This window comes from Hyperolius riggenbachi, chromosome 3, assembly GCF_040937935.1.
Source record: "Hyperolius riggenbachi isolate aHypRig1 chromosome 3, aHypRig1.pri, whole genome shotgun sequence".
NCBI classification, from domain to species: Eukaryota; Metazoa; Chordata; class Amphibia; order Anura; family Hyperoliidae; genus Hyperolius; species Hyperolius riggenbachi.
The window spans coordinates 219,980,884-220,005,847 of record NC_090648.1 but is presented as its reverse complement, the minus strand read 5'-3'; the positions used below and the strand labels follow the sequence as shown (position 1 = coordinate 220,005,847).

At 43.0% G+C, this 24,964-nt stretch overlaps 1 protein-coding gene across 5 annotated transcripts in view; it reads left to right on the top strand.

Annotated features, from left to right (window-relative positions):
* Positions 1-24,964, top strand: part of VPS13C (vacuolar protein sorting 13 homolog C) — a 390,940-nt gene that overhangs the window by 138,008 nt on the left and 227,968 nt on the right. For 3 of the 5 annotated variants that reach the window (XM_068275764.1, XM_068275762.1, XM_068275766.1), the window contains 5 exons: positions 2,237-2,363; positions 18,119-18,236; positions 20,631-20,766; positions 20,877-20,970; positions 22,210-22,358. In XM_068275764.1, the coding sequence (XP_068131865.1) occupies positions 2,237-2,363; positions 18,119-18,236; positions 20,631-20,766; positions 20,877-20,970; positions 22,210-22,358 (624 nt within the window). The remainder of the gene's footprint in view (positions 1-2,236; positions 2,364-18,118; positions 18,237-20,630; positions 20,767-20,876; positions 20,971-22,209; positions 22,359-24,964) is intronic. The other 2 variants (XM_068275765.1, XM_068275763.1) reach the window with 1 other exon arrangement.

The following is a 24,964-nucleotide window of genomic DNA, read 5'->3' as shown; positions in this document are numbered from 1 at the left end:
GCCTTGTTCACACTGGTGTTTGTTTAAAGGGATACTGTAGGGGGTCGGGGGAAAATGAGTTGAACTTACCCGGGGCTTCTAACGGTCCCCCACTGACATCCAGTGCCCACGCAGCCATTTACCGATGCTCCGGCCCCACCTCCAGTTCACTTCTGGAATTTCAGACTCTAAAGTCTGAAAACCACTGCGCCTGCGTTGCCGTGTGCTCGCTCCCGCTGATGGCACCAGGGGCGTACTGCACAGGCCTAGTATGGTCTGTGCCTGTGTAGTACACTCCTGGTGACATCAGCAGGAGCGAGGACACGGCAATGCAGGCACAGTGGTTTTCAGACTTTAAAGTCTGAAATTCCAGAAGTGAACTGGAGGTGGGGCCGGAGCATCGGTGAGTGGTTGCGTGAGCACAGGATGTCTGGGGGGGACCATTAGAAGCCACGGGTAAGTTGCACTCATTTTCCCCCAACCCCCTAAGTATCCCTTTAAAGTGAACCTTAAGCCAGAAAAAAAAAATTAGTTTTACTTACCTGGGGCTTCTACCAGCCCCCTTCAGCAATCCTGTGCCCTCGCAGTCACTCACTAATCCTCTGGTCCCCCACTGCCAGCTAGTTTCGTTTTTGCCGACAGGCCCGTCAGGACTGGCCACGCGTAACTTTTTCCGCATTCCCGACTGTAATTAGCGCTATTGCGGGCCGCAACGCGTACAAAAATACGCGTTGTCGCATATCAATGCGTGTGCGTAATGCGGCAACGCGTATTTTTGTACGTGTTGCGGTCCGCAATAGCGCTAATTACAGTCGGGAATGCGGAAAAAGCTATGCGTGGCCAGTCCTGACGGGCCTGTCGGCAAAAACGAAACTAGCTGGCAGCGGGGGACCAGAAGATTAGTGAGTGACTGCGAGGGCACAGGACTGCTGAAGGGGGCTGGTAGAAGCCCCAGGTGAGTAAAACTCAATTTTTTTTTCTGGCTTAGTGTCTCTTTAAGTTGTACAATGCTAATACAGCACAGCATTTTGGCAATACGGCATTTTTTTCACATGCTGAAGACATTTAAAGAGGAACTGTCACGAAAATCTTAAAATGTAAAACGCATACAAATAAGTACATTTCTTCCAGAGTAAAATGAGCTATAAATTACTTTTCTCCTGTGTTGCTATCACTTACAGTAAGTAGTAGAAATCTGACATTACCGACAGGCTTTGGGTTAGTCCATCTCTTAATGGGGGATTCTCAGCATGACCTTTATTCTTTATAAAGACATTCCTTGAAAAAGATTTATACAAAGATGCTGGCAAGCCTCCCTGCTCGTGGCACACTATTTTGGACGGAGCAACTGCCATTCACGAAGTGCTTTTAAAAATAAAGAAAACCATGAGAATCCCCTCTGAAAAGATGGCCTAGTCCACAATCTGTCGGTAATGTCAGATTTCTACTACCTACTGCAAGTGACAATAACATAGGAGAAAAGTAATTTATAGCTCATTTTACTCTGGAAGAAATGTTCTTCTTAATTGTATGTGTTTAAAATTTTAAGATTTCCGCGACAGTTCCTCTTTAAGTGACTTTACAAGCAATTATGAAACACTTAGGTAGCCTCCCTGTGCTTGCTTGATACTTGATATTTCAATGTTCACATGAAGGCCCAAAAAGTAAATAGATAAGAAACACAGCGTTGGCAATTTTTAAGCTTTACCATCAAAGCCAATGAAAAGAGAAACCAGCTGAACGTTCACAATTTTTTTTTTTAAATATGTTGCAGTTTGTACCCGACATGCAAATGCCTGTGTTACATGAACGTTAGATTTTATTTTGTGTTTTATTGCTAAGGCATTTTGATACCTGCTGTAACGTGCATAGTTTGAACACTTGCATGATGAAGTCCTTAAACTGGCATAAGGGTGTTTTGCCACTATAAAATGAAATTGCAAACGACAATCACATGCATTTTTTTGCTGTGTGTTTTTGATGTAATTTTGTAGTTTCCAGTAGTGAAAAAGTACTATGAAAATTATTTTGAGGATTTTCTTGTTGAGGATTTAAAAAGTATTTTGACAAGTTGTGAAAATACCACCTAGGAGAAAACTAAGGAGAAAAAGTGAATTGTATATAGGCCTAACTTTTATAGTATGTTAAATCCTAGAACATAGCAGGTCCAAGAAAAACACTGTTGAATGGCTTCAGTCATTCTAACCATTTTACAACTGTTCTTGAATTGCTTTTATGTTCTTTCTACATTTTACAGCTTAACAGTATAAACCAAGGCTCACACCCAGCTGCTGGTACGTCATCTCTGGAGGAGCTGATGGATCAAGCTTATGATCAGTTTCATGTAAAGATCAACAAAGTACAGATGCTATTTAGAAGAGCAGGTACTAATTGCTAAAGATTTTTTCATCTTGTTTTTTTTTTTTTTTGTGTATTCTTAATTTTTATTCTTGAGACAGAAAAATGTATATACTTTGGGGGAGGGGGGCCTAGGCAACACTGTACATTACCCTATACACTGAACAAAATTTGTCAAGGATCTTGCATAAGATTTCAGCTCATGATATGTAAATTACTCTCTCCCCTGTTAACCAAATTTTAACTGAATTTATCTCCCCTCTTCCATATTAAAATATTTCCTAGCTTCACATCCTCCTCCACGTCCAAATTGTTTTTTTGTTTTTGTTTTTTTGTCAGCTTGGGATGAATTGTGGGTTTACCCATGTTTACATGTATTTTAATACCACACATGGCAAATGGACTTTCTCAATGCACACCAAGCCAAATTTGTATTTTAAAAGAGACAACGTTGTGCAAGCATCCCCACTATATTTTTAAAGTTAGCATGCAATAACCTCATTTGGGACCATGGTTTTGCTGCCTCCTCCTTCAGCTTGAAGTTTGACAATGTACTTAATTTACCTATCCAGTCCTGGACATGCGGCAGCAATATTATAGTCTCTAATATGTGGCAGACATAGTTCCCCAGATCCCTAGGAAAGCACAGTTTAGACAAAGCTACCCTCTGCTTAAAGAGTAACTGTCAGGCTGCAGAAGCTAATTTAAACCTCTATTCTCCTGTGTTAAACAGTTTAGAAGGAAGCCCAAAAGCCATTAGTGAAGATAAAAATCTCAGTTACCTTTGATGTGTGCTTATCAGCAAGTCTGTTATAGACCCATAAGGACGCAAGCCGCATACTAAACTGCAAAGCATTCTGGGGCCCTCCCCTCGGCTGCTAATGAGACGTTACAGAAGCTTGTAATCAGTCCAGCGTGTAGCACTGATAAATCTCGGGGCAGAGTACTCTGCAGGAGTCAGCTATTGTTCCTAGCCACATGGCTCATTAATATTCACTGCACACTGTGTTGTTCAAGTAGGAGCTTATCTGTGATCAGGAAGCAGGCAGGACATGACAACACATTTGACAGAAAAACATGGAGCCTGCCATGAGCTGTCAGGAGCATCTATCTCTGCATATACTATATACAAATTCTGTGAAATCCAAACGTGGACAGTGAAATGCATATGTAATGTAAGTACAGCCAATCTTTAGCTACTGATATATGTGTTTATTTTCTCTGAGACCTTATACCTAACAGCTCCTCTTTAAGTGTTCTCCACTGGAATTGTACAAAGGCTGAGCTTAGGTCCTGCGAGTCCTTTTGTGTGATAAGTAGTGGAAGGGACTGGAGGGGTTCACATAGCAACCATCTTTAGAAGAGCTGCTCTCCCTGCCTGCCCCAATGGTAAATTCTGCCATCTCCCTGTTTGCTGTATCCTGCTTTTTATGAGTAGGAAATAGTTACAGGCATACAACTGGGTAGTATTCCTCAGATTAATAAAGCTCAAATATTTCATTTGTTTATTATTATAATTATTATTATTGATTTATAAAGCGCCAACATATTCCGTGGCGCTGTGCAAAGTAAGAAACAAACATGGGGTACATAATAATACAGACAATTGTGCACACCAAAATACAAGATACATAATTAGTGACAAAATACAAAGAATGATAAAAAATACAAAATATAGAATTGGTAATGACAGTGATAAAAGTAACATGATGAATAAAATGTATAATATAAGACACAAAAGGGGGAGAGAGCCCTGCCCTTGCGAGCTTACCATGATGACAAATCATACTTTCAAAAGTCCATCCAAGTGCTGGTGTCCACTACCTTCAACATGGGCAGCATTTCACACTTCATCTTAAAATCTTTAAAGTGGACCTAAGCATAGAACTTCCTCTCTGCTCTAAAAAAATAAGCAACAGCATAATAACCTTGTAAAGAAAAACATGTGTTACAGCGTACAGAAATCTCACTAAAGGCTGCCATATACTGGTCAATTGCCACCAAATCGACTAGCAGATAGATCCCTCTGTGATCGAATCCGTTTAAAGAGGGATCTATTGGCTGCCTACACTGCAAACAGATTTTGAAACTATTTCACTATGAAACCGATTCCCAATCTGTGGAGCTGCCGGTGCCGCCGTCCTGCAATACATTACCTGATCCGGCCAGCGCGAGCCATCCGGTCTCCGCTGTCCCTTCTCCGCTCTGGGCTCCAGCTTCACTTTATTTCCAGTCGGGGGAAGTTTAAACAGTAGAGGGTGCTCTACTGTTAAAACTTTCTGTCGGGACAGGAAGAAGTGAAGCCAGCCAGAGCCCAGTGCGGAGAAGAGACAGCGGGGACACGCGCCGGCGGAACAGGTGATGTATTGCCGCTAGTGTCGGTCCTTGGACATTCGAACGCCGCTATCGACTCACTCCCGACCTGCCGGCGATTGAGCGAAATCTTCCGCATGGACAGATCGATGGGAACTAACGATTTTGGATGGAAATCTGTTGTTGAGTCAGCGTTAGCGCATCGATTTCACAGCAGATTCGATCAGTGATTGAATCTGCTTTTTATCGGCGGGAAAAGTTTAAGTGTATGGGCACCTTAAAACCCCTGCAGTGTTGACTTTCTGGGAGGACACAAAGGGTTATCCTCCAGTGTTGGCCCAGAACAACACAGTATGGCACAGTTTAGACAGAGCTGACAGCCCTGATTTGCACTTGCTGATTACTTGCAGATAAGGGGTAAATAAACAGGCTAATCTCTCTAAACACACACAGAGGGAATTATGTGTTTTCCTTGTATTCTGTGCAGTAGATTAGGTCTGCTTTTTTAACACATAATCCTGACCCACCTCCCCATGATTTTCAAAATGTGAAAAACTGTGAGCACTTGTGAAACTGGGTCGTTAAAAAACAAAACAAAACAAAAAAACATAAGTCATAGAAATTTTTATTATCCAGTCACACTCACTTCTGATAAAAATCTCCCATGAGGGATGTCCTCCAATATAATGAGAATGCTCACTTGAGCATTGATTACTGTGTCAGTGTCCATATTTCTTGAAAAATTTGCGCTTCTTACCGTTGTCTTTTTTGTGTCTTTTCTGCAAGCAAATATAAGCATGACAGAAATGGAAGCTCTGTTTTATCCAGATTGTAACAAGATAGGTCTGTGTTTAGACTGAGAATAAAAATTTATGGAAAGAGAAAGGTCATTGTTCCTTTATGGGAAATCATTAAAGTTTGTAGGTACCTATGTCACATCATTTGTTAAATGTTAACAGCTAGAGTAAAATATTACTGCTATCTTAAAGAAAACAGTTGTAAAAATAATGATAATCCTTTTATGGTGGCATTATCTGTGAAAAACAACTGCTGTCTGTTCCTCTTTGATAACTTCTAAAGCTCATCACTTACTACTGCTTAGTGCTACTGAGTGGCTTGGAGACACGAGCACTCTGCAGCATTTATTTGATCTTTAAAGAAATATCTTTGTTTTTACTAGTGGGTACTCTGTTCCTATGGCCACATTCCTCCTGGATTATGTATGCCGGTTGTCCAAATATATGCATCATTTCTTCTCCTGGCCACTGCTAGCACAGCAACTTCTAGAGAGAGCAACGGGTGAAATGGTATCCATTCTCATCTCTGGGGAGTTGTGGTACATCTTTCCATTTACCACCCACCTTTTTGTTCAGTCTTATGGGAGGGGAAGTAGCTACAGTGCTGTACATTGTGGGATACATCATGATACATAGAAAAGAGAGGGTCTTACTTTTCAGTCAATCTTCCATCCTTTGTTTCCTGTTGGAGGGAAGCCCATTTTCCTGATTCAAATAATCAGGCTTAAAATCTACATTTACTATTGTATAAGTAAAACCAAAAATAAGACTTGTTTGTTGGTACATTTAAGATGTTTCCACTAACATGTTTGCGATGATGATCTCTGTTATAAGCATTTGGTAGCCATAGTATACTTAAAGGACCAAAATGACCACACTCAAAAAAAGTTGTGTAATGAAAGCAACTATGTTTGTGTATAATACTTGTTAAAACATGTTTGAGGGGTGCAAATTTCACTTTAACCTGTAATATGCTGCAGAGACTGCATGAGTGATGGAAGAGAATATTTGATCTGCAGGCAAGGCCGTATCTGTACTCTTTACCGCCCAAGGCCACTGTCACCAGCCGCTCCCCCCTTCGGAATAGGTAGCGAGATGACCCCTCCCCTCTTACCTCCAGTATAGGTAGCCAGATTACTCCCTTAATCCCTCCTTTTCCCATCCCCACCCTCCCTTTCGGTATAGGTAGCCAGCTTGCCTTCACACCACAGCCGCAATCAGTATCACTCATTTCTTCACTTGTCTCCAGTGCAGAAGCTTTCTCTTCCTTTCCATCTCCAATGCTGACCAAGTCCATAGCCGCCAACCACAACGCAAATGTGCACAGAGAGCAAGGTGGCCGCTGCACAGGCCACTGGCAGCAGAGTACTGTTCTTCATGCATTTTTGCATTTGCAAACTTGCTCTAGTTTAGCCTGCTGGTTTGCTGCCCTTGCTCCTGTGGTGCCCTTGCTCCTGTGGTGCCCTAGGCCATGGCCTAGGTGGCCTTGCCCTAAATCCGGCCCTGTCTGCAGGGGAGCATCTGCTTTTTCGTATCTGCATTCTGTACTTCTCTCCCAAGCATTCACAGTTTCCCCCCAATCAGCCTAAGGGTGCATACACACATCAGACCACAGTCTTTGGAAAATGAAAGATCACAGACCAATTTTACCCCCTTCCATGTAGTATGAGAGCCATACCTACAGTCTATTCTATTGACCTGAACTCCCCATCATATAAAAATCTTCGCAAGATTCTGAAAACAAAGATGGACACCAGGCATTCTCAACCAGGGTTCCCCGGAACCCCAGGGTTCCTTGAGTACTCTGCAGGGGTTCCTTGGCATTCTCCCCTATCGTGTGGGAAGTATAACAGAGCACACTAGAATAGGTGGTATTGTAACAAGAAGCACTAAATTGGGGCTCAGAAGACAGTATAATGATTGGCAGTGTAATAGGGGGTAGTGAAATAAGCAGCCACACCTACTTGTAAAGACCATGCCTCCTGCAAAATAAATACAGGGGTTCCTCGACATCAAAAAATGGTTTGCAGGGGCTCCTTGAGATCCCAAAGTTATTTGCAGGGTTCCTCCAGGGTAGAAAGGTTGAGAAAGGCTGTTGTACACATTTAAAAGATCAATATCTGCAAAAGACCTGTTCCTGCAAAAGATCCATTCCTGCAAAATGCATTCATAGTCTGAGATCTGCAGATCCTCATACACACCTTGTTTAACAGACATTCATCTGCAGATCAGATCCACCAGGATGGATCTTGAGATCTGCAGATGATTGTCTGATATATTATTATTTATTGTATTTATAACGCGCCAACATATTACACAGCGCTGGACATTAATTTAGGTTACAGACAATATTTAGGGGTGACAAACAGCAATATGACAATACAGGAATACAAGAAAACTAGATCACACAGCACAGTATGAGTACAAGGTAATGCTTAGTCAGTCACTGGAGGGGAGCATGGAGATTAGGCAAGTTAGGTTCACTCAAATGCATAACATGGGTGCACAGTAATGAAGGTGCATGATCAGGTAGGACACAAAAGGAGGAGGACCCTGCCTAAAGGCTTACAATCTAGAGGGAGAGGTAGGGGACCAAAGTTCAGCTGTGGGTTTAGAGCAATTGTGAGGGGTGGTAGGCCAGAGTGAAAAGGTGAGTTTTGAGGGCCTTCTTGAAGGTGTTGGAGGGGGCTGCCCTAATGGGTGGAGGTAGGGAGTTCCATAATGTTGAAGCGGCTCCTGAGAAGTCTTGAAGGTGTGCATGGGACTGGGTGACACGGGGGACGGTCAGGCGAAGTTCATTGGAGGAGCGGAGTGAGCGGCTTGGTGTGCATCTCTGAGTAAGATCAGAAATGTAGGTTGGACAGGTTTTGTGGACGGATTTGTAGGTCAGACACAATATCTTGAATCTGATTCTGGACTGGATAGGAAGCCAGTGGAGGGATTCACGGAGGGGAGCCGCCCTGGTGGAGCGATGGGAGCAGTGGATAATTCTGGCTGCCGCATTCATGATGGACTGCAGTGGGCCTATTCGGGTAATAGGGAGACAAGACCGAAGTGCATTGCAGTAGTCGAGGCGGGAAATTATGAGGGCATGGATGAGGAGTTTGGTGGTGGCAGAGGTCAGGAAAGGGCCAATCTTACAGATGTTACGAAGGTGGAAGTTGCAGGACTTTGTGAGGTTTTGGATGTGGGGAGTGAAGGAAATTGCGAAGTCCAGGGTGGCACCCAGACAGCGGGCTTGAGAGGTAGGGCCAATGGTAGTTTGGTTAACAGTGACCTGCACATCTGGGAGGTCCAGGGATGACCGGGGTGGGAATATCATAAATTCTGTTTTGTCTAGATTTAGTTTCAGGAACCTAGCAGACATCCAGGAGGAGATGGCAGATAGGCAGGAGGAGATCTTGTCCATGGTAGTGGTGGATATGTAAGGGGTGTGGAGGTAGATTTGGGTGTCATCTGCATACAGATGATAGTTAAAACCCATGGAGGAGATATCCTTGCCAATGGAGGATGTGTATAGGGAGAACAGTATAGGGCCCAAGGACCGAGCCTTGGGGGACTCCCACTGAGAGGTGGTTGGGGGTGGACCGAGGACTCATTGAAGGAGGTCGTGAAGGAGCACTTGGAGAGGTAGGATGAAAGCCAGGTCAGGGCGAGATCGTGAATGCCCATGGATTGGAGGGACTGGAGGATTAGGGGTTGATCTACTGTGTCAAAAGCTGCTGAAAGGTCAAGGAGGAGGAGAATGGAGTATTTACCTTCAGCTTTAGCTAAGGCAAGGTCATTGACCACTTTGGTGAGAGCCGTTTCGGTTGAGTGGGCAGGCCGAAATCCAGATTGCAGTGGGTCTAGTAGTGAGTTGGCATTGAGGTACTGGGTCAGGCGTTTGTGAACCAGACGCTCAAGGAGTTGTGAGGCGAAGGGGAGGAGGGAGATCAGGCAGTAATTGGAGGGTAGCAGGGGCAGTACTGTGGCCTGCTTGAAGTCTGAGGGGAAGGTGCTTGTGGATAGGGAGAAGTCAAACAGGGTAGTGAGGACTGGGGCCAGATCCGTGAAGTGAGGCTGAAGTAGATCAGAAGGGATAGGGTCAAGGGGGGGAGGTAGTGGTATGGGAAGTCTGCAGTAGGTGGTTGACTTCCTCAGTGGTAGTAGGAGTGAAGGAGGTGAGGGGAGGATAGGGTGGAGGAGGAGTTGGTTGTGAGCGGGTGGGAGGTGAAGATTGAAGATTGGCTATTTCCTGGCGGATGGAGACTATTTTGTTGGTGAAGTGGGTGGCTAAATCTGTGGCAGAGAGGGAGGAAACAGAAGGTGTGTGTGTGTGGGGGGGGGGGTTAAGCAGGAAGTTGAAGGTGCCAAAAAGACGCCGGAGATTGGAAGCTTGTGCTCCGATGAGCTTGGTAAAGTATTCCTGCTTCGCATGAGCAAGGGCACTGTGGAACTGCAGCAGGTTAGTCTTGTACTGTAAGAAATCCTTGTTTAGTCGAGATTTCCTCCATTTTCGTTCAGTGGCACGTGTTTCCCTCTGGAGGTTGCGAGTATAAGTAGTGCGCCAGGGCTGGGGGTTAGGGGTTGGTTGCGCCGGAATATTGGTGGAGCAGCTTTCTCTAGGGCTGATGAGTTTGGTGATACTGAGCTGCAGCAAGATTAGGACAGGTTAGGGTGGGGAGAGTGAAGGAGAGGCCATGGAGGGAGTCAGCAAGGATGCCAGGGTTGAACTTGCGTAGGTCTCGCTGCCATCGACCAGGTGGGTGTGCGGGTAGTTTGGAGGTGCCTTCCGTGAGGAGGTTGAAGGTGAGAAGGTAATGGTCTGAGGGTGGAAATGGTGCGATGTCGAGGTCTGTAATGGTGGTGGATTTAGTGAATATAAGGTCGAGAGTGTGACGTGACGTGCAGTGTGAGTGGGGGCGTTGGTGTGTTGTACTAGGCCATGTGAGTTGGCTATGGTGAGTAGCCGGGTCACAACAGAGTTCTTGGGTTCATTGATGGGAATATTGAAATTCCCAAGGATGATGGTGGGGAGGTCAGAGGAGAGTATGTGTGGGAGCCAGGAGGCAAGGTTGTCGAGAAATTGTTGTGTGGAGCCCGGAGGGCGGTATAAGACTGCAACAATGGCTGGGAGGGGATTGTAGAGGCGGATAGTGTGGGCCTCAAATGATGTGAATTGTAGGGAGGAAGGTGGAGTGAGGACACGCAATGTGCAGGATGATCTGCAGATGAATGTCTGTTATGGTGTGTACATGTTTGAAAGATATCAGACCAATTTTACCCCCTTCCATGTAGTATGAGAGCCATACTCTACACAGTCTATTCTATTGAGCTGAACTCCCCATCAGATAAAAATCTTAGGAAGATGATGTGCACAAAGATGCTGTACACATTCAAAAGATCAAGATCTGCAAAAGATCTGTTCCTGCAAAAGATCCGTCCCTGCAAAATGCATAGTCTATGAGATCTGCAGATCCTCATACACACCTTGTTTAACAGACTTCATCTGCAAATCTGACGATCTGCAGATCTGAAAATCCATCCTGGTGGATCTGATCTGCAGATGATCTGCAGATGATTGTTAAACAAGGTGTGTATGAGGATCTGCAGATAGCATAGACTATGAATGCATTTTGCAGGAACGGATCTCTTGCAGGAACGGATCTCTTGCAGGAACGGATCTCTTGCAGGAACGGATCTCTTGCAGGAGAGTAAAGGCTGGTTCAGACGGACGCTTGCGGAGCGTTTACCGCCAGCGTTCGGGGCTTGGCGTTAAACACTCCCATTCAAGTGAATGGGAGCGTTTGTACCAAGCTTCCACGCGCGTTTGCATGAACGCGGTGTTTGGGTCCCGATTTTCCCTGGCGTTCAAGGAGCCCCTGGAAGCTACATGTAGCTTCCAGGGGCGGTTAACCGCAACGGGTAATGTCCCCCTTGGGGAAGAAAAAACGCGATAGCATCCGAACGCAAGGCAAACGCTGCTGAAAGCCCGAATGCATTGCCGCCACGACCCCAATGAACGCGACGCCTCCAAACGTCCGTCTGAACCAGCCCTAATCCTTACAAACATTTTTTTTTTAAATGACAACTTCTTGATCTTCTATAGTAATTAATGCTCCAATCCTATTGCAGTTTTACGGAAGTTAATGGATTGATGTACCAGATGCCGGTAGCTTAAAGTGATTGTGATAATAAAACTCACATTGTCAGACCAAGCAGAAGTTTTAATAAAGTAGCATGTAAAAATGATTAAAAACTGTCCTACCGTACAACAAAATACAGATTTTGTTGGTTAGCCATGCCTTTTCCTGAAAAACTTTGATGGGAGTTAAAGCAGAGATACCGAGAGCCCAGTATAGTGTAGTATGTATTAGATCAAGGTGAAGAATTGAAAAGTAAGTACTCACAAACGTGGGTTGCCACCAGGGCCGGGCCGACACATAGGCTCAGGAGGCTGGAGCCTCTGGGCGGAGCTCACTGCTGTGTGGGAGGGGCGCAAGGAGCAGGTCTGTGTATTGCCTGGCTTGCCGCCCACCACCCCCGCTGTGTATGCTGCACTCACCACTTTTCTGGCTGCAGTGCTGGCTGGCTGCTGGGGAAGACTAGCGGAGCAGATGAGCTGTTTATAATCAGCTTTCTGCTGCTCGCTGTCCCCAGTCTCTCCTGGCTGCGTGTGTATAGAAAGCGCCCCTCCCCTCCTCTCTTCTTCATGTGACACTGAGGGGCGGGGCTGAGCACTGTAACCCGGGCATTTCGATCTAGAATGAAGACTGTGGAAGAGAAGAGATAGCTATGCGGGGGGGGGAAGGGGGGAGAGACACTGCAGGGAGAGGTATGTTCAGATCAGAATATGCACACATGATTCTGCTCTTTTCCAGCTCACACACTGCCTGTGTTCCTGGTGCTTGCATGATAGATCAGTTTCCCTAATGCTGCCTTGTTTGTGCACTACAGGATACACTCAGCTGAGAGCTCTCTCTCTCTCTCCTTTCCTGTCCCTGAAGCTGCTGCATGAGTATGTTGAGGTTGTAAGATTACAGGAATAACTGCAGCTTTTTAACACCCCAGAGCTGGGCAAAGGAGAGCACAAGGGGGAGTGACTATGTGCTGTGTCAGGTGTGTGATAATGCTAGCTTCTATGTCACCAACTCCCCTGCCCCTCTCCCATTCCCTATCACTCTATTTCTCTGGCATCAGGCTATATTTCCCCTTAAAGGGGTTCTGTGGGGGTGTCCTGGGGATAAAAACAAACTTACCTGGGGCTTCTATCAGCCCCCTGTAGCAGTAATGTCCCACACCGCCCTCCTCCGATCCACCGTTCTCCCCCGCCGGCTCCGGGCAATTATTCGTCTGACGACAGACGAATAATGCGGGCTCCCATTCGTGTCAGTGGAAGCTTACTGCGCAGGTGCAGTACAAAGGTTTCTCGTACTGCGCAGTAAGCTTCTGATGATGCCGGCGGAAGCGAGCAGGCGCGCGGCCATTGGCGCCCAGCCGCAGTTGAAAGCGTGCCGCGCTGGACTGGAGCCGGCGGCGGAGAATGGCGGATCGGAGGAGGACTGCGTGGGACATTACTGCTACAGGGGGCTGATAGAAGCCCCAGGTAAGTGTCTGTATTTAACCCCAGGACACCACCACAGAACCCCTTTAACCTCCCCCCCAAGGACAAAGGAAAACAGAGAAATGCACCCTGTATGTATTTAGAGAGTTTAGCCTGTCTAATTCCCCCTCATCTGTGACTAATCACAAGTTGTAGTTTGATCTCACCCCTGTGCCACCTGATTGCCATGGCAGATAAGACATATAAGCTCATTTAAAAGCTCAGGATATTAGCAATGTCTGCTTCCATGAAAGCAGGAAGTAGACACACTGCAGATTTATTGCAGGATTTGTATCAGCTGTAACATCGAAATTTTTTTCTTTAAAGGTTATTATACTGTTGCCTATCTTTTAGAGCAGAGAGGAAGTTCAGGTCCGCTTTAAAGTGGCCACTACCGATACAATTTTCCGGACAATCAGTCATCCTAGACCACTAATGACAGCTTGCTGATATATCTAATTCGATCAAATTGATGGAATCGATCCAAAAAAGTATCAATTCCATTAATCTGAGCAAATTGGATAGCAGCTTTTCTTCCATTAGTGGGTCCGAAAGATCGTTTCTGATCAATGTTATCAAATCAGACGATCAATCATCTGGAGAATTGTATAATTAATGGCCACTTTAAGTATTTATATAGTGATGATGCCCTCCATAGCACTTTGAAGAGTACATAGCAATATTGCTGATTATTCTCAGAGCTTAAACTGTAATCCTACCATAGTTATAGTGTAAAAAGTCTCTACCATATTAATATGTATTTATATAGCACTGACATGTTCTGCAGCACTTTACAGAGTACATAGTCATGTCACTGACTGTCCTCAGAGGAGCTCACACTCTAATCCTACCATAGTCATAGTCTAATGTCCTGCCATATTATTATTATGTATTTATATAGCACTGACATCTCCTGCAGCACTTTACAGAGTACATAGTCATGTCACTGACTGTCCTCAGAGGAGCTCACATTCTAATCCTACCATAGCCATTGTCTAATGTCCTACCATGTTATTTATGTATTTATATAGCACCGACATCTTCTGCAGCACATTACAGAGTACATAGTCATGTCACTGACTGGCCTCAGAGGAGCTCACAATCTAATCCTGCCATAACCATAGTCTAATGTCCTACCATATTCACATTATTATGTATTTATATAACATTGACATGTTCTGCAGCACTATACAGAGTACATATTCATGTCACTGACTGTCCCCAGAGGAGCTCACAATCTAATCCTACCATAGTGTAATGTGTCCTACCATATTATGTATTTATATAACACTGACATCTTCTGCAGCAGTACTGTATACAGAGTATATAGTCATGTCACTGACTGTCCTCAGAGGAGCTTACAATCTAATCCTACCATAGTCATAGTCTAATATCCTACCATATTATTATTATGTATTTCCATAGCACTGACATCTCCTGTGTTGGATTCAATGTGTTTGATCTTTGTAAGCTTACTGCTCACTCAGTCATCAGAGAGCTGCACATGCGCAGTAAGCATACGGAGCAGGGGGGGCGCACTTGGGCAGCTCAGCCTCTGTTGATTGTGGACCTTGTCCCAGCCCTGGTTGCCACCATGGCAACCACTGTATAGGCAGGTGAGGAGATTAGACCTGTCCCCACTCAGGATTAAGATGTCGCTCTCTGAAGAAGAAGAAAAGGGGTTTATCACCCTTCCACTGAGGGTGGAATGCTTGACAAGTGGAGGTACAGAGGCGCCAAAAGGATAAAACACGATAAATGTTTAAAATATTCAGGTGGCGGCGGTGGACCGACCACTCAGAAACAGACTTGATACTGTCGTAAGTAACAAAAAAGGTAATTTATTTACATACTGAACTAACCATAACAGCAACGCGTTTCACGGGCACAATCCCGCTTCATCAGGCATTAAACAACGGGAGTATCATACAACTGTAGGTCTGAGACACGCTCGGCACCTCTGTGTGTGTCTCAGACCTACAGTTGTATGATACTCCCGTTGTTTAATGCCTGATGAAGCGGGATTGTGCCCGTGAAACGCGTTGTTGTTGTTGTTCGTGGAGTATGTAAATAAATTACCTTTTTTGTTACTTACGACAGTATCAAGTCTGTTTCTGAGTGGTCGGTCCACCGCCGCCACCTGAATATTTTAAACATTTATCGTGTTTTATCCTTTTGGCGCCTCTGTACCTCCGCTTGTTTGATGGGAGTTGTCTGCTATTGCCTATACTGCTAAGAGATTGTGTCTTTTGTGGGTGGGAGATGTTTCTTAGAGCTGCACAGTACACGAGGTCCACTTTAGTGTGCCACCTCGACAACAAATTGGGATCAAAGAGGATAAAGTCTCAGGAGTCCTTGCTTCTTCCATTATTAGGGACTTTTTAATGAATAAATTATGGGAGGGAAGTAACCATAGATGAACGTGTTGATTTGACATGGTTAGTTTGGACAGCAGGTTTTCGCTACTTGGATTACCTTCCTTTGTCATGTTTGAGCTACCTTAACTAAAATCTTAGCAAATTTATTTTTCTGATGACTAAAGGTGGCCACACACCATGCAATCTGACTGTACAATCAAACTGAAACTGAAAAATATATCCAAGTCACAGTGTATCTATGGCTGTTATACTACATCGATGCTGGTAAGGCTGTATAAAAATTGTACAGTTAGATTGCATAGTGTGTGGCCAACTTAATTCTGTGGACATCATAAATGAACTTTTTAAGCCAGATCATTGACTGAAAATAAATCCCGGTAGTTAAAAATCTAGGCCCATATGCAATTACATTTTTCACCTGAGTTTTCTCCTAGGAGATAACTGTTCATCTTTAATTTAGAATAACTTTTCAGCACTTTGCATTTGAAAAAAAATGCCAAAAAGTAGGTGAGAAAGTGCTATCAATTATTTTGAGTATTTTTTTTGTTTTCTGGTGGTCTAAAAGGCATTTTATTCACAAGTTTGAAAATATCACCTAGGAGTAAACTCAGGAGAAAAAGTGATATGCATATGGCCTCTAGTGTCCAAAATTTCTGCCTCTAAACTTTTGAATCACAAAGTGAAAAATATTAAATGGTTAGTCATAAACGTAAATTGCATTAATGTAAACCGCGCTTAAAATCTCACGTGATCCTATAATGTCCTTTGTACGGTGGAGCGCTGCGGATAAACTCACCCTATAGTCCCATACACATACAATCTAATTCACGAAGTGCTCAATGTTCAAGTGATGCCTGTGGCAATCCTAGGCCACAGATCCTCTTGAGACGCTACACACCTTTAAACATTAAAAATATAAAGCTATAAAGCCTCTGAGTCTGCGTTGCTTATGAAACCGGTAGGGCGGAGCTTAGGGAGACACACTTTATTTTCATAAAAAAGATAGATGCTGTTAGCAGTGGCTGTGACTGCACTGCAAAACTGGTGAATATGCGGTGTGTTTATTGCTTTTTACAGCTTATAATGGATATATGTTGCTAATGTTTGAATGAATTGTGCTGATTTTACACATGGGGACTGCTTTGTTTTGAGGTATACTGGATTGCTGATGGTTTCACCACAATATCGGCCATACAGAACCCCATGATGATCCATTTGTGAAAAGGAAAAGATTTCTCACGGGAAAGGGGGTATCAGCTACTGATTGGGATGAAGTTCAATTCTTGGTTACGGTTTATCTTTAACTGCTCGGACTATAAGCACAATTTGTGCTCTTGCATTGCCTCTTTAAATCAGGCAGTTTGTTTTACTAGTGCGTTTTAGGTATTAATCACCATCAGAAAGTTAATGAATAATAGTCAAGAAAGGGCAACGGGAAAAAAAATATTCTAGTCTCCGTCCAGTTATGTAAAAGATCTGTCACACTGTTGCACTTCACCTCACACTAATTGATCAGCAAGCATGAATAAAACTTCAAACCTCTGGAGTGAGAATCTTCTGACGTGAACTTTCTCCCACTCACTGTGCTGGTGCTCACTGCCTCGCACAATCAGAGAGGGATCGTCACTGACATTCAGCCAAGCAATGCACATATTTTTCAATTTAGCCAACAGCAGTTATTTACTACGTTTTAAGGATTTCTACTGTGATTCATAGATGATCTACAACAAAACACTGGTGCAGAAGTAAATACTCTGGTCTTTTTTCTGCAGAAATTGATCCACTGATAAGTTTTGTTATCTGCAAAATACCTTTTCAGCATGTAAAAAAAATCTTTAAATGGTAGGCAAAAGAACAACTTTTTTAAAGTACCCTTTGCTCCCACTGTGCTGAATAGTTTATTTTGTTTACAAGCAATTACGTGTTAGGATTAATTTCAGATATAGGTAGTCCCCTACTTAGTCAGGTTGTTACTGGAGATTTATTATACGTAGAGTCATGTGTTATACATTCCTTTTTCTACATGCAATTTGTTATACATATTAATATGTGTTGGTAAATGATTCACTTTCAGACCACTGTAGATTTGAATGTTAAGTATGATCAATGTTTTTGGTTGTTTACAATGTGATTTATTTGCTTCCGAATGTAGCTGATTGATATCTACTGTTTACTGCCTGTTATCCCTGCCAGAATGTAGATTTTATTCAATCGTATCCACGCGTTCTGGGCACTCCATTCAATCTGTCCCCTCTGCACTTTGCCCACTCAGCTGTCATAATGTCGTATGCTGGTCAGAAGCAAATTTAATTGGCTCCTGTAATACCAGATGCCAGTAGCTTATTTCATTGGCTCCTGACCTTGATTACTGTGAGCCAATCACGTTGATCAGAACACGGATTCTGTGAAAACAAAGGCTCTGGTCCTTAAGGGGCCACAGAGAGCTCTTACTGAAAGGGTTAAACAAACAGTAGTTTATATTATACTGCAACTTGTAATAACAAAAATGTCTAATAACAAACAGTACAGAATGTTTTGTAAGTCAGCACAACTTTGTGTGTGTGAAACGTTTGTAACGTGAGCCATTTGTAAGTAGGTGGCTATCTGCACAAGAAAATTGACATGCTAAGTGTATTTTTAAGCTCTTATCTGGTCCTCAAACTTTTAAATTTGGCCATGAGAATCAATATTTTGTTCTATGACTGCAGGACAGGATTGGAAGAAGGCTCGTAGTTTGGATTCCTCCCCCCTCCATATTCTACAGCCTATAGATATTGATTTGCAGCTTGGAAAAGCTATGGTAGAGCGGGACAGCAGAATGCCCAGGTAAGTGTCAAATGCTATTTTATTTTCTTTACTTAAAGGGCGCCTGTGGCGTGCTCAAGAATGAATTACTTGTGTGCCTAGTATACATTCAGAATGAGCAATTTAAAAAGAAAATGTACTCGTGCTCTTGCCCATAAATGGCCATTACTCAAGAAGTGGTATCAGGCATTGTGATGAGTTAGGCTTTCTCCTTTGTGAATTCTACTCATTTAACCACTTCATGCCACACATTGGGCATGATTCACAAAGCTTTTTCACCTGTCTTCCTCTGTTTTCACCTCATATACAGTATGTTACATTTTTAAGCCCCCAAAGAGCAAAAATATAATATAATTAAAGGGGCACTACAGCAAAAAACTGTAAAATTTAATGTGTACAAACATATACAAATAAGTACATTTTTTTCCAGAGTAAAATGAGCCATAAATTACTTTTCTCCTATGTTGCTGTCACTTACAGTAGGTTGTAGAAATTTGACAGAAGCGACAGGTTTTGGACTAGTCCATCTCTTTATAGGGGATTCTCAGGGATATATTTATTTTCAAAAGCACTTAGTGAGTGGCAGTTGCTCTGTCCAACTGCCAAAAAAACTGTGTAGCGAGCAGGGAAGCTGGCCAGTATCTTTGTATAAATCCTTTTTAGGGAATATCTTTATAAAGAATAAAAGCCTTGCTGAGAATCCCCTATGAAGAGATAAACTAGTCCAAAACCTGTCACTTATATATAAGATTTCTACTGCCTACTGTAAGTGACAGCAACATAGGGGAAAAGTAATTTATGGCTCCTTTTACTCTGGAAAAAACATATTTTTTATTTGTCTGTTTGCACATATTTTAAATTTTACAATTTTTCGCCGTAGTGCCCCTTAAAGGTAAGAAAAGTAATAATGAAATTAAGTTAATCACGAACAAATTACTTTGAGTGATTATTTTGCTTGCAAATGTGCTGAAAGGATATTTTTATTAATTAGGTGATAAATAAGTCATTTATGAGAAGTTTTTTGAATAGAGCCCATTGAAGTGTTAAAATGCATGTGCCTCCCGTGCATGTGTATTTCAGCAGAATGGACATTTATGTAAACACTAGTAGGTCCAAGCCTGTTAAAATAACGTGCTCTAGGTCTCCCTCACATCTCCCCTCCCCTTCCGCCCCTGTCACCGTCGCCACCGACACATGTCAGCGCATGTGCGCACACGCCTGCCCCCCTGGACACAGGGACACGGACGACACTGGAGGTTTATTATGTAGGATCCTATTTGCACTAATGGTTTACAAATAGAACTTTTATAAAAGTGGTTAAAGGGAACCTGAAGCAAGGGAAATTATTTAAAATAAACACATGATGTAGCTGCAAATGAATATTACACACTAACCTAACTGTCGGTTGCTCTCAGAAGCTCACAGTTTTCTTCTTACAGTGATCCCTTTCAGTTCTGAAAATATTTTGTCAGAACTGAAATATACTAGTTGCTGTCAGTTATATATCAGCAGCTGTCAGTTGCAACTGAATGTGTAAGGTAATGTCCATGTTTCACTAAGGCTCAAGTGGGTGATATTGCAGTTTACCTTTGTGCTGACCAGGAAGCTGTTAAAGGGTAATGGCCATTTTTAAAATGGAGGATGGAAAAATCTATTGATCATTGGACAAATGGGATGCAGGAAAGGAGAAAGAGATGGAGTACTAGACTACACAGGATGTAAGTATGACCTGTGTATGGTTATTTTGACTATTTACTTTCAGTTCAGGTTCTCTTTAAGTAACCCACTACTGTTACTTCTTTCCTCCCCTCTCTCCAAGTATTGAAGTTCATACCCCCTGCACCTACTCACCTTCAAATTGCAGTTGTCTACCGAGCTCCTGGTGATGTGATTGCTTTGCTTTGTGATACCATGCATTTTTATGTAGTGTTTTTTGTAGTGTGTGCTAGGGTTCTTGCGCATTGCAAAAAGGCTTGCAAACCCAAAAAGTATTAAAGCACTTACAGTGCAAAAGGGCCCTACTGCACGGATGCATTCCTATCATGGTATCACACTGGCGTGCAATCCATTCTTTCACAGATGTTTGTAGCGTTCTGCGTGCCTAGGTGCTTGTTTTTATACACATTTGGCCATGAAAGTGACTCAGAATGCCGATCTGAATTCAGTGTGATATGAAGGGATGTCCTAATAATTTTGTCAATATTGTGTACATTGCTGTTAATAAGAATTCTCAAAGTTATTTGCAAAGGTGAACTTAAAGATAATTTTGGTACTATTTTAGGAAAGCTTTTAGTAGCTCACCACATGAGAACATTTTGTTAATTGTGTTATGCGTGCTGTCTCGTTGTTTCTTGGAACTCTGTCAGCCTGTGGTTTTAGCAGGTGCTACAGGCTTTTTGCTCTTGTTCATTTCAGGTTTAAAGTGTCTGGAGTGTTGCCATTATTGTGCTTGAAAATGTCTCATGATAACATCCAAGGAGTGTTTGAACTGGTTAACAGCATCCCTCTTCCTCAACAACAGGACATGACTCCGACTACAAAGGAGAAAAAGGTGACTCTGTCTGTAGAGCACTGAGTATTTTACCATAAATGACTGTACATTATGAAGTGTAACATTTGCAGGAATTCAAGTACTAAAGCTTTGCTTTTATGTTTAAAAAGCAGATTGCTACTGTTCCTGTACTATCCAGAAGGCCAGAAAAATTGTTAAAACAACATATTGAGAAGTCTTTCTTCCTAGAGGAATTCTCATCAGGTAAAACCACCTAGAAGTTATGTAACATTAACCCCTCTACCTATGCCTAACACAAACATTAACATTAGCTTTATTGCAGCCGATCTGAGGTTCAGCAACATAATGGCCAAATCCCAAGCGCCAGTTTACTTGACCTCACCGCTTCCTCTGCCAATATCCAAAGTTCTACATTATAGCCGAACACCAGTGTCCATGGAACCCGCTGCTTACTCATCCCTGCTCCTTGCTTCACTGGTGTCTAGAGTTCAGCTACTTAATAGCTGAACTCTGGGCGCCACTTACCGTACTAACCCCCATGGTCAATTTCCAGCGTTCAGCTACCTGGTAGTTAAATGTAGTATGCTTCTTACTGACCCCACCAGTAGCTGGAGTTTGACAATATAATAGCCGAACTTCGGCACCCAAATTACTTTGTCGTTGCCGCTGTAGTCACAAGTGACATTGTATTATATGCCTGTGCCCAATATACTGAATGGGTAGTGCACCCAAATTACCCACTTCAGCCTAAAAAGTCAGATGTCAAGTTTTTACTATTATCTTTTTTGCCATCGGCTGAAGATGACAAAAAATTGACCTAGAAATGTTCTCCCCTCCATTCAACTCCATTCACCTATGTATTGTGGGTTAATCCTGTTTTGTTTAAGAGTGCTCTTGAAGCTTTTACGATTTTTAACTTATTTTTTTTTATCATCTTATTAAAATTATGGATTTACTATTTTACTAGGTATTAATTGAAATCCTTTTTTAATATATAATATACATACATACATACATACATACATACATACATACATACATACATACATACATACATACATACATACATACACTGAACTGACATGAACCGAACTGACAAGTGTATTTTAGAAAACTGTTCCTAACATGTGAATTGGCTTCAAACGAGAGGGGAAGTTGGCGCCCTCAACAGTTAACACAGCTGCTGGTGAATTAGATTGGCTGGTAGCAACTGTGACTTGTAAATCACAATGTCTGCCTCCTCAATGGGACTTTATTCCATATAAAGAGAATTTGTTCCCCATTGATTTTTTTTTTATATATAAATAACCTGATATTTATTTTATTTATTGTAAGTATTTATAAATAAAAAAATTTCTGAAAAGACGACACAATGATTTTGTAGAAATGATAGCTTTGATGTCTTTCCTTCCTCAGTGATAAAGTAATTTGTGACAGATCACTTCATACTTACACTTACCTATGATTATTGTATGCTTGCAGACTCAGATGAAGAGTTTTTTGATACTAGGGATGATGCTACTGCAGCTATAAAAATTAAACCTATAGAGAAAGTGCCGTCGGCCAAGGGTGACGCAGACGCTACCCCAATGGAACTGACTGATCTGACCTTAAAATTTGAAGTAAAGGAAGTAAGTCTATATAGTTTAATTTTGTCTTTAAAGGCTTAACAGTCACTGATCCAAGGCAGAAAAGTGAAAAGCTGTGTAGTAGTAATCTGGTAATCTACAAATAGCAATGTGTGCTTACAGATTGAACTGGATATTTTGTTGTTAGACAAGATGGCACCTGTCTGTGCTAATTTAGTGGGGGGGAGGTGCATGACATTTTTGGGGGGATCAATGGTACCGCATTATCAGTAACAACTTTTATATGGACAACTAAAAAGGGACCCTTACTTGTTGTATTATGGCAGGGGTGTCGAACTCAATTATGTAAGGGACCAAAATCTAAAACCTAATCTAAGCCGCTGACCAAACTGTTAACCACTTCACCACTGAGGGGTTTTACCCCCTGACCACCAGAGCAATTTTCACCTTTCAGCGCTCCTTCCATTCATTCGTCTATAACTTTATTATTACTTATCCCAATGAAATGAACTATATCTTGTTTTTTTCGCCACCAATTAGGCTTTCTTTAGGTAGGACATTATGCCAAGAATTATTTTATTCTAAATGTGTTTTAATGGGGAAATAGGAAAAAATGTGGGAAACAATTATTATTTTTCAGTTTTCGGCCATTATAGTTTTTAAATAAAGCATGCTACTGTAATTAAAACCCATGAAATGTATTAACCCATTTGTCCCGGTTATAAAACCATTTAAATTATGTCCCTATCACAATGTTTGGCGACAATATTTTATTTGGAAATAAAGGTGCTTTTTTTTTTCAGTTTTGTTTCTATCCCTAATTACAAGCCCGCAGTTTATAAAGTAACAGTGTTATACCCTCTTGACATAAATATTTAAAAAGTTCAGTCCCTAAGCTAACTATTTATCTTTTTTATTATATTGTATGTTTTTTTTTTAATTACAAAAAAAAAATAAAAATTGGGGAGTGTGGGAGGTAATGAGTTAATTTATTGTGTAAATGTAATGTTTGAATATGTAAAATGCTTTTAGGGTGTAGTTTACTATTTGGCCACAAGATGGCCACATAGTGTTTGTTTACATGCGACCTGTAAGCGTCCGGAAGGATGCTTACAGGAAGCAGTAGGAGGCTGGGAGACTCACAATGATCTCGCTGTTTCTGAAAGAAGCAGCAAATCATTGCGGGGGCTAGATCAACGAACGGGAATGGATTTTCCCGTTCATTGATCTCCGAGCAAGCGGGCGGCGGCGTGCACGAGCGGCGGGTGCACGTGCACGAGCGGCGGGAGCGCGGACAGCGGCGGTAGCGCGGAAGGTACGGATTTCTCCGTCCCTGGTTTTTTAGGGGAGAAAAAAGGGGCGGAGAAATTCGTACCGCTGGGGGTAAAGTGGTTAAGATTTATTGAACAGGAAAAGAGGCAAAACTATAGTGAGCATGGAGGGAGTGGGGCTTGGTGATATGGCACTCTCCTCCCCATTCTGCAGAGTGGTGCAGTAGTCTTAATATTTACCTGCTCCGCTGCTACTTGGGGCACCTCTGTTCTTCCCGACAGACACATGCTCTATGCTGCATACCTCTGGCTCACTCTCTCAGGTAGAACAGAAAATGCTCCACTGTACTACTCTATGTGGGTAGAAGGTGCCAGGAGGGAGGTCCGCAGACATGTGTGTTACCAGCCACATAGGGGTATTCTTTATCCAGGGTGGGGGCCCCGATACTAATTCCACTGGTAGGTCCTGTGGGCTGTTGCTGTGCTCTGCCTCAAACTGACAGTTTAGACCAGAGACAGTCACGGGTGTGGTCAGAGCCGGATTAAGGCTAAATGGGGCCCTAAGCAAAGTAACTGATTTGCCCCCCCCCCCCCCCCCCCATCATGTCCTAATAGAATCAGAAGATGCAGCTGCACAGCAACATGCCGCACACACTGGGGCAGCCGAGCTACTGGTTGCTGTGGGTAACAGCCCGCTTTCCTCTGTGGGTGCACAATGCAGGGAATAGCAGCGGTAAAATGCAGAGTGTGAGATGAATGGCTGGGACATTTGCACTCAGGGGCTGGGGCACCACTGTGAAGAGGGCGCCAGATATCACAGCAGCAGCACTTTCCCCCTGCATCTCCAGCCTGGCAATAGCAGAAAGCTCTGGACACCGCCAAACTGGAAGCCGTTCCCCAGACAGAATTACATAACCACCCCCACCACCGAACAACCGATTTCCTCCCAAACTAGACAGCCACAGTGCAGCCTCCATTCCAGTGAGTACGATAGTCCAGCAGAGAAGGCAGCCGCAGCGGGGGAGAATGACAGCACCAGATGACTCACATTCCCCTATTGCGATCCAAGCAATAGAGGTCCCATAACCCGGAGCCCATCTGTCTCCTCTAGAGTGCTGCCGCTCTGTTACTACTACTATTACTACTTCCTACTTCCTGTCTGATCTGAGAATCAGGAAGTTCAGAGCGAGCGGCTGCACTGTAGAAGAGACAGATGGGTTTCAGATGATAGGATTTCTATCGCTTGGATCATGGCTAGGTGAGTGATCATTCTTGCTGCAGCTGTGGTTCTCTGTGGGAAGAGAGGGAGGAGTGGGCGCGGCAGAGCGCACAGTAGCAGAAGTGGGACCTAGGAGGAGAGCCTGGCTCTGAAGACAA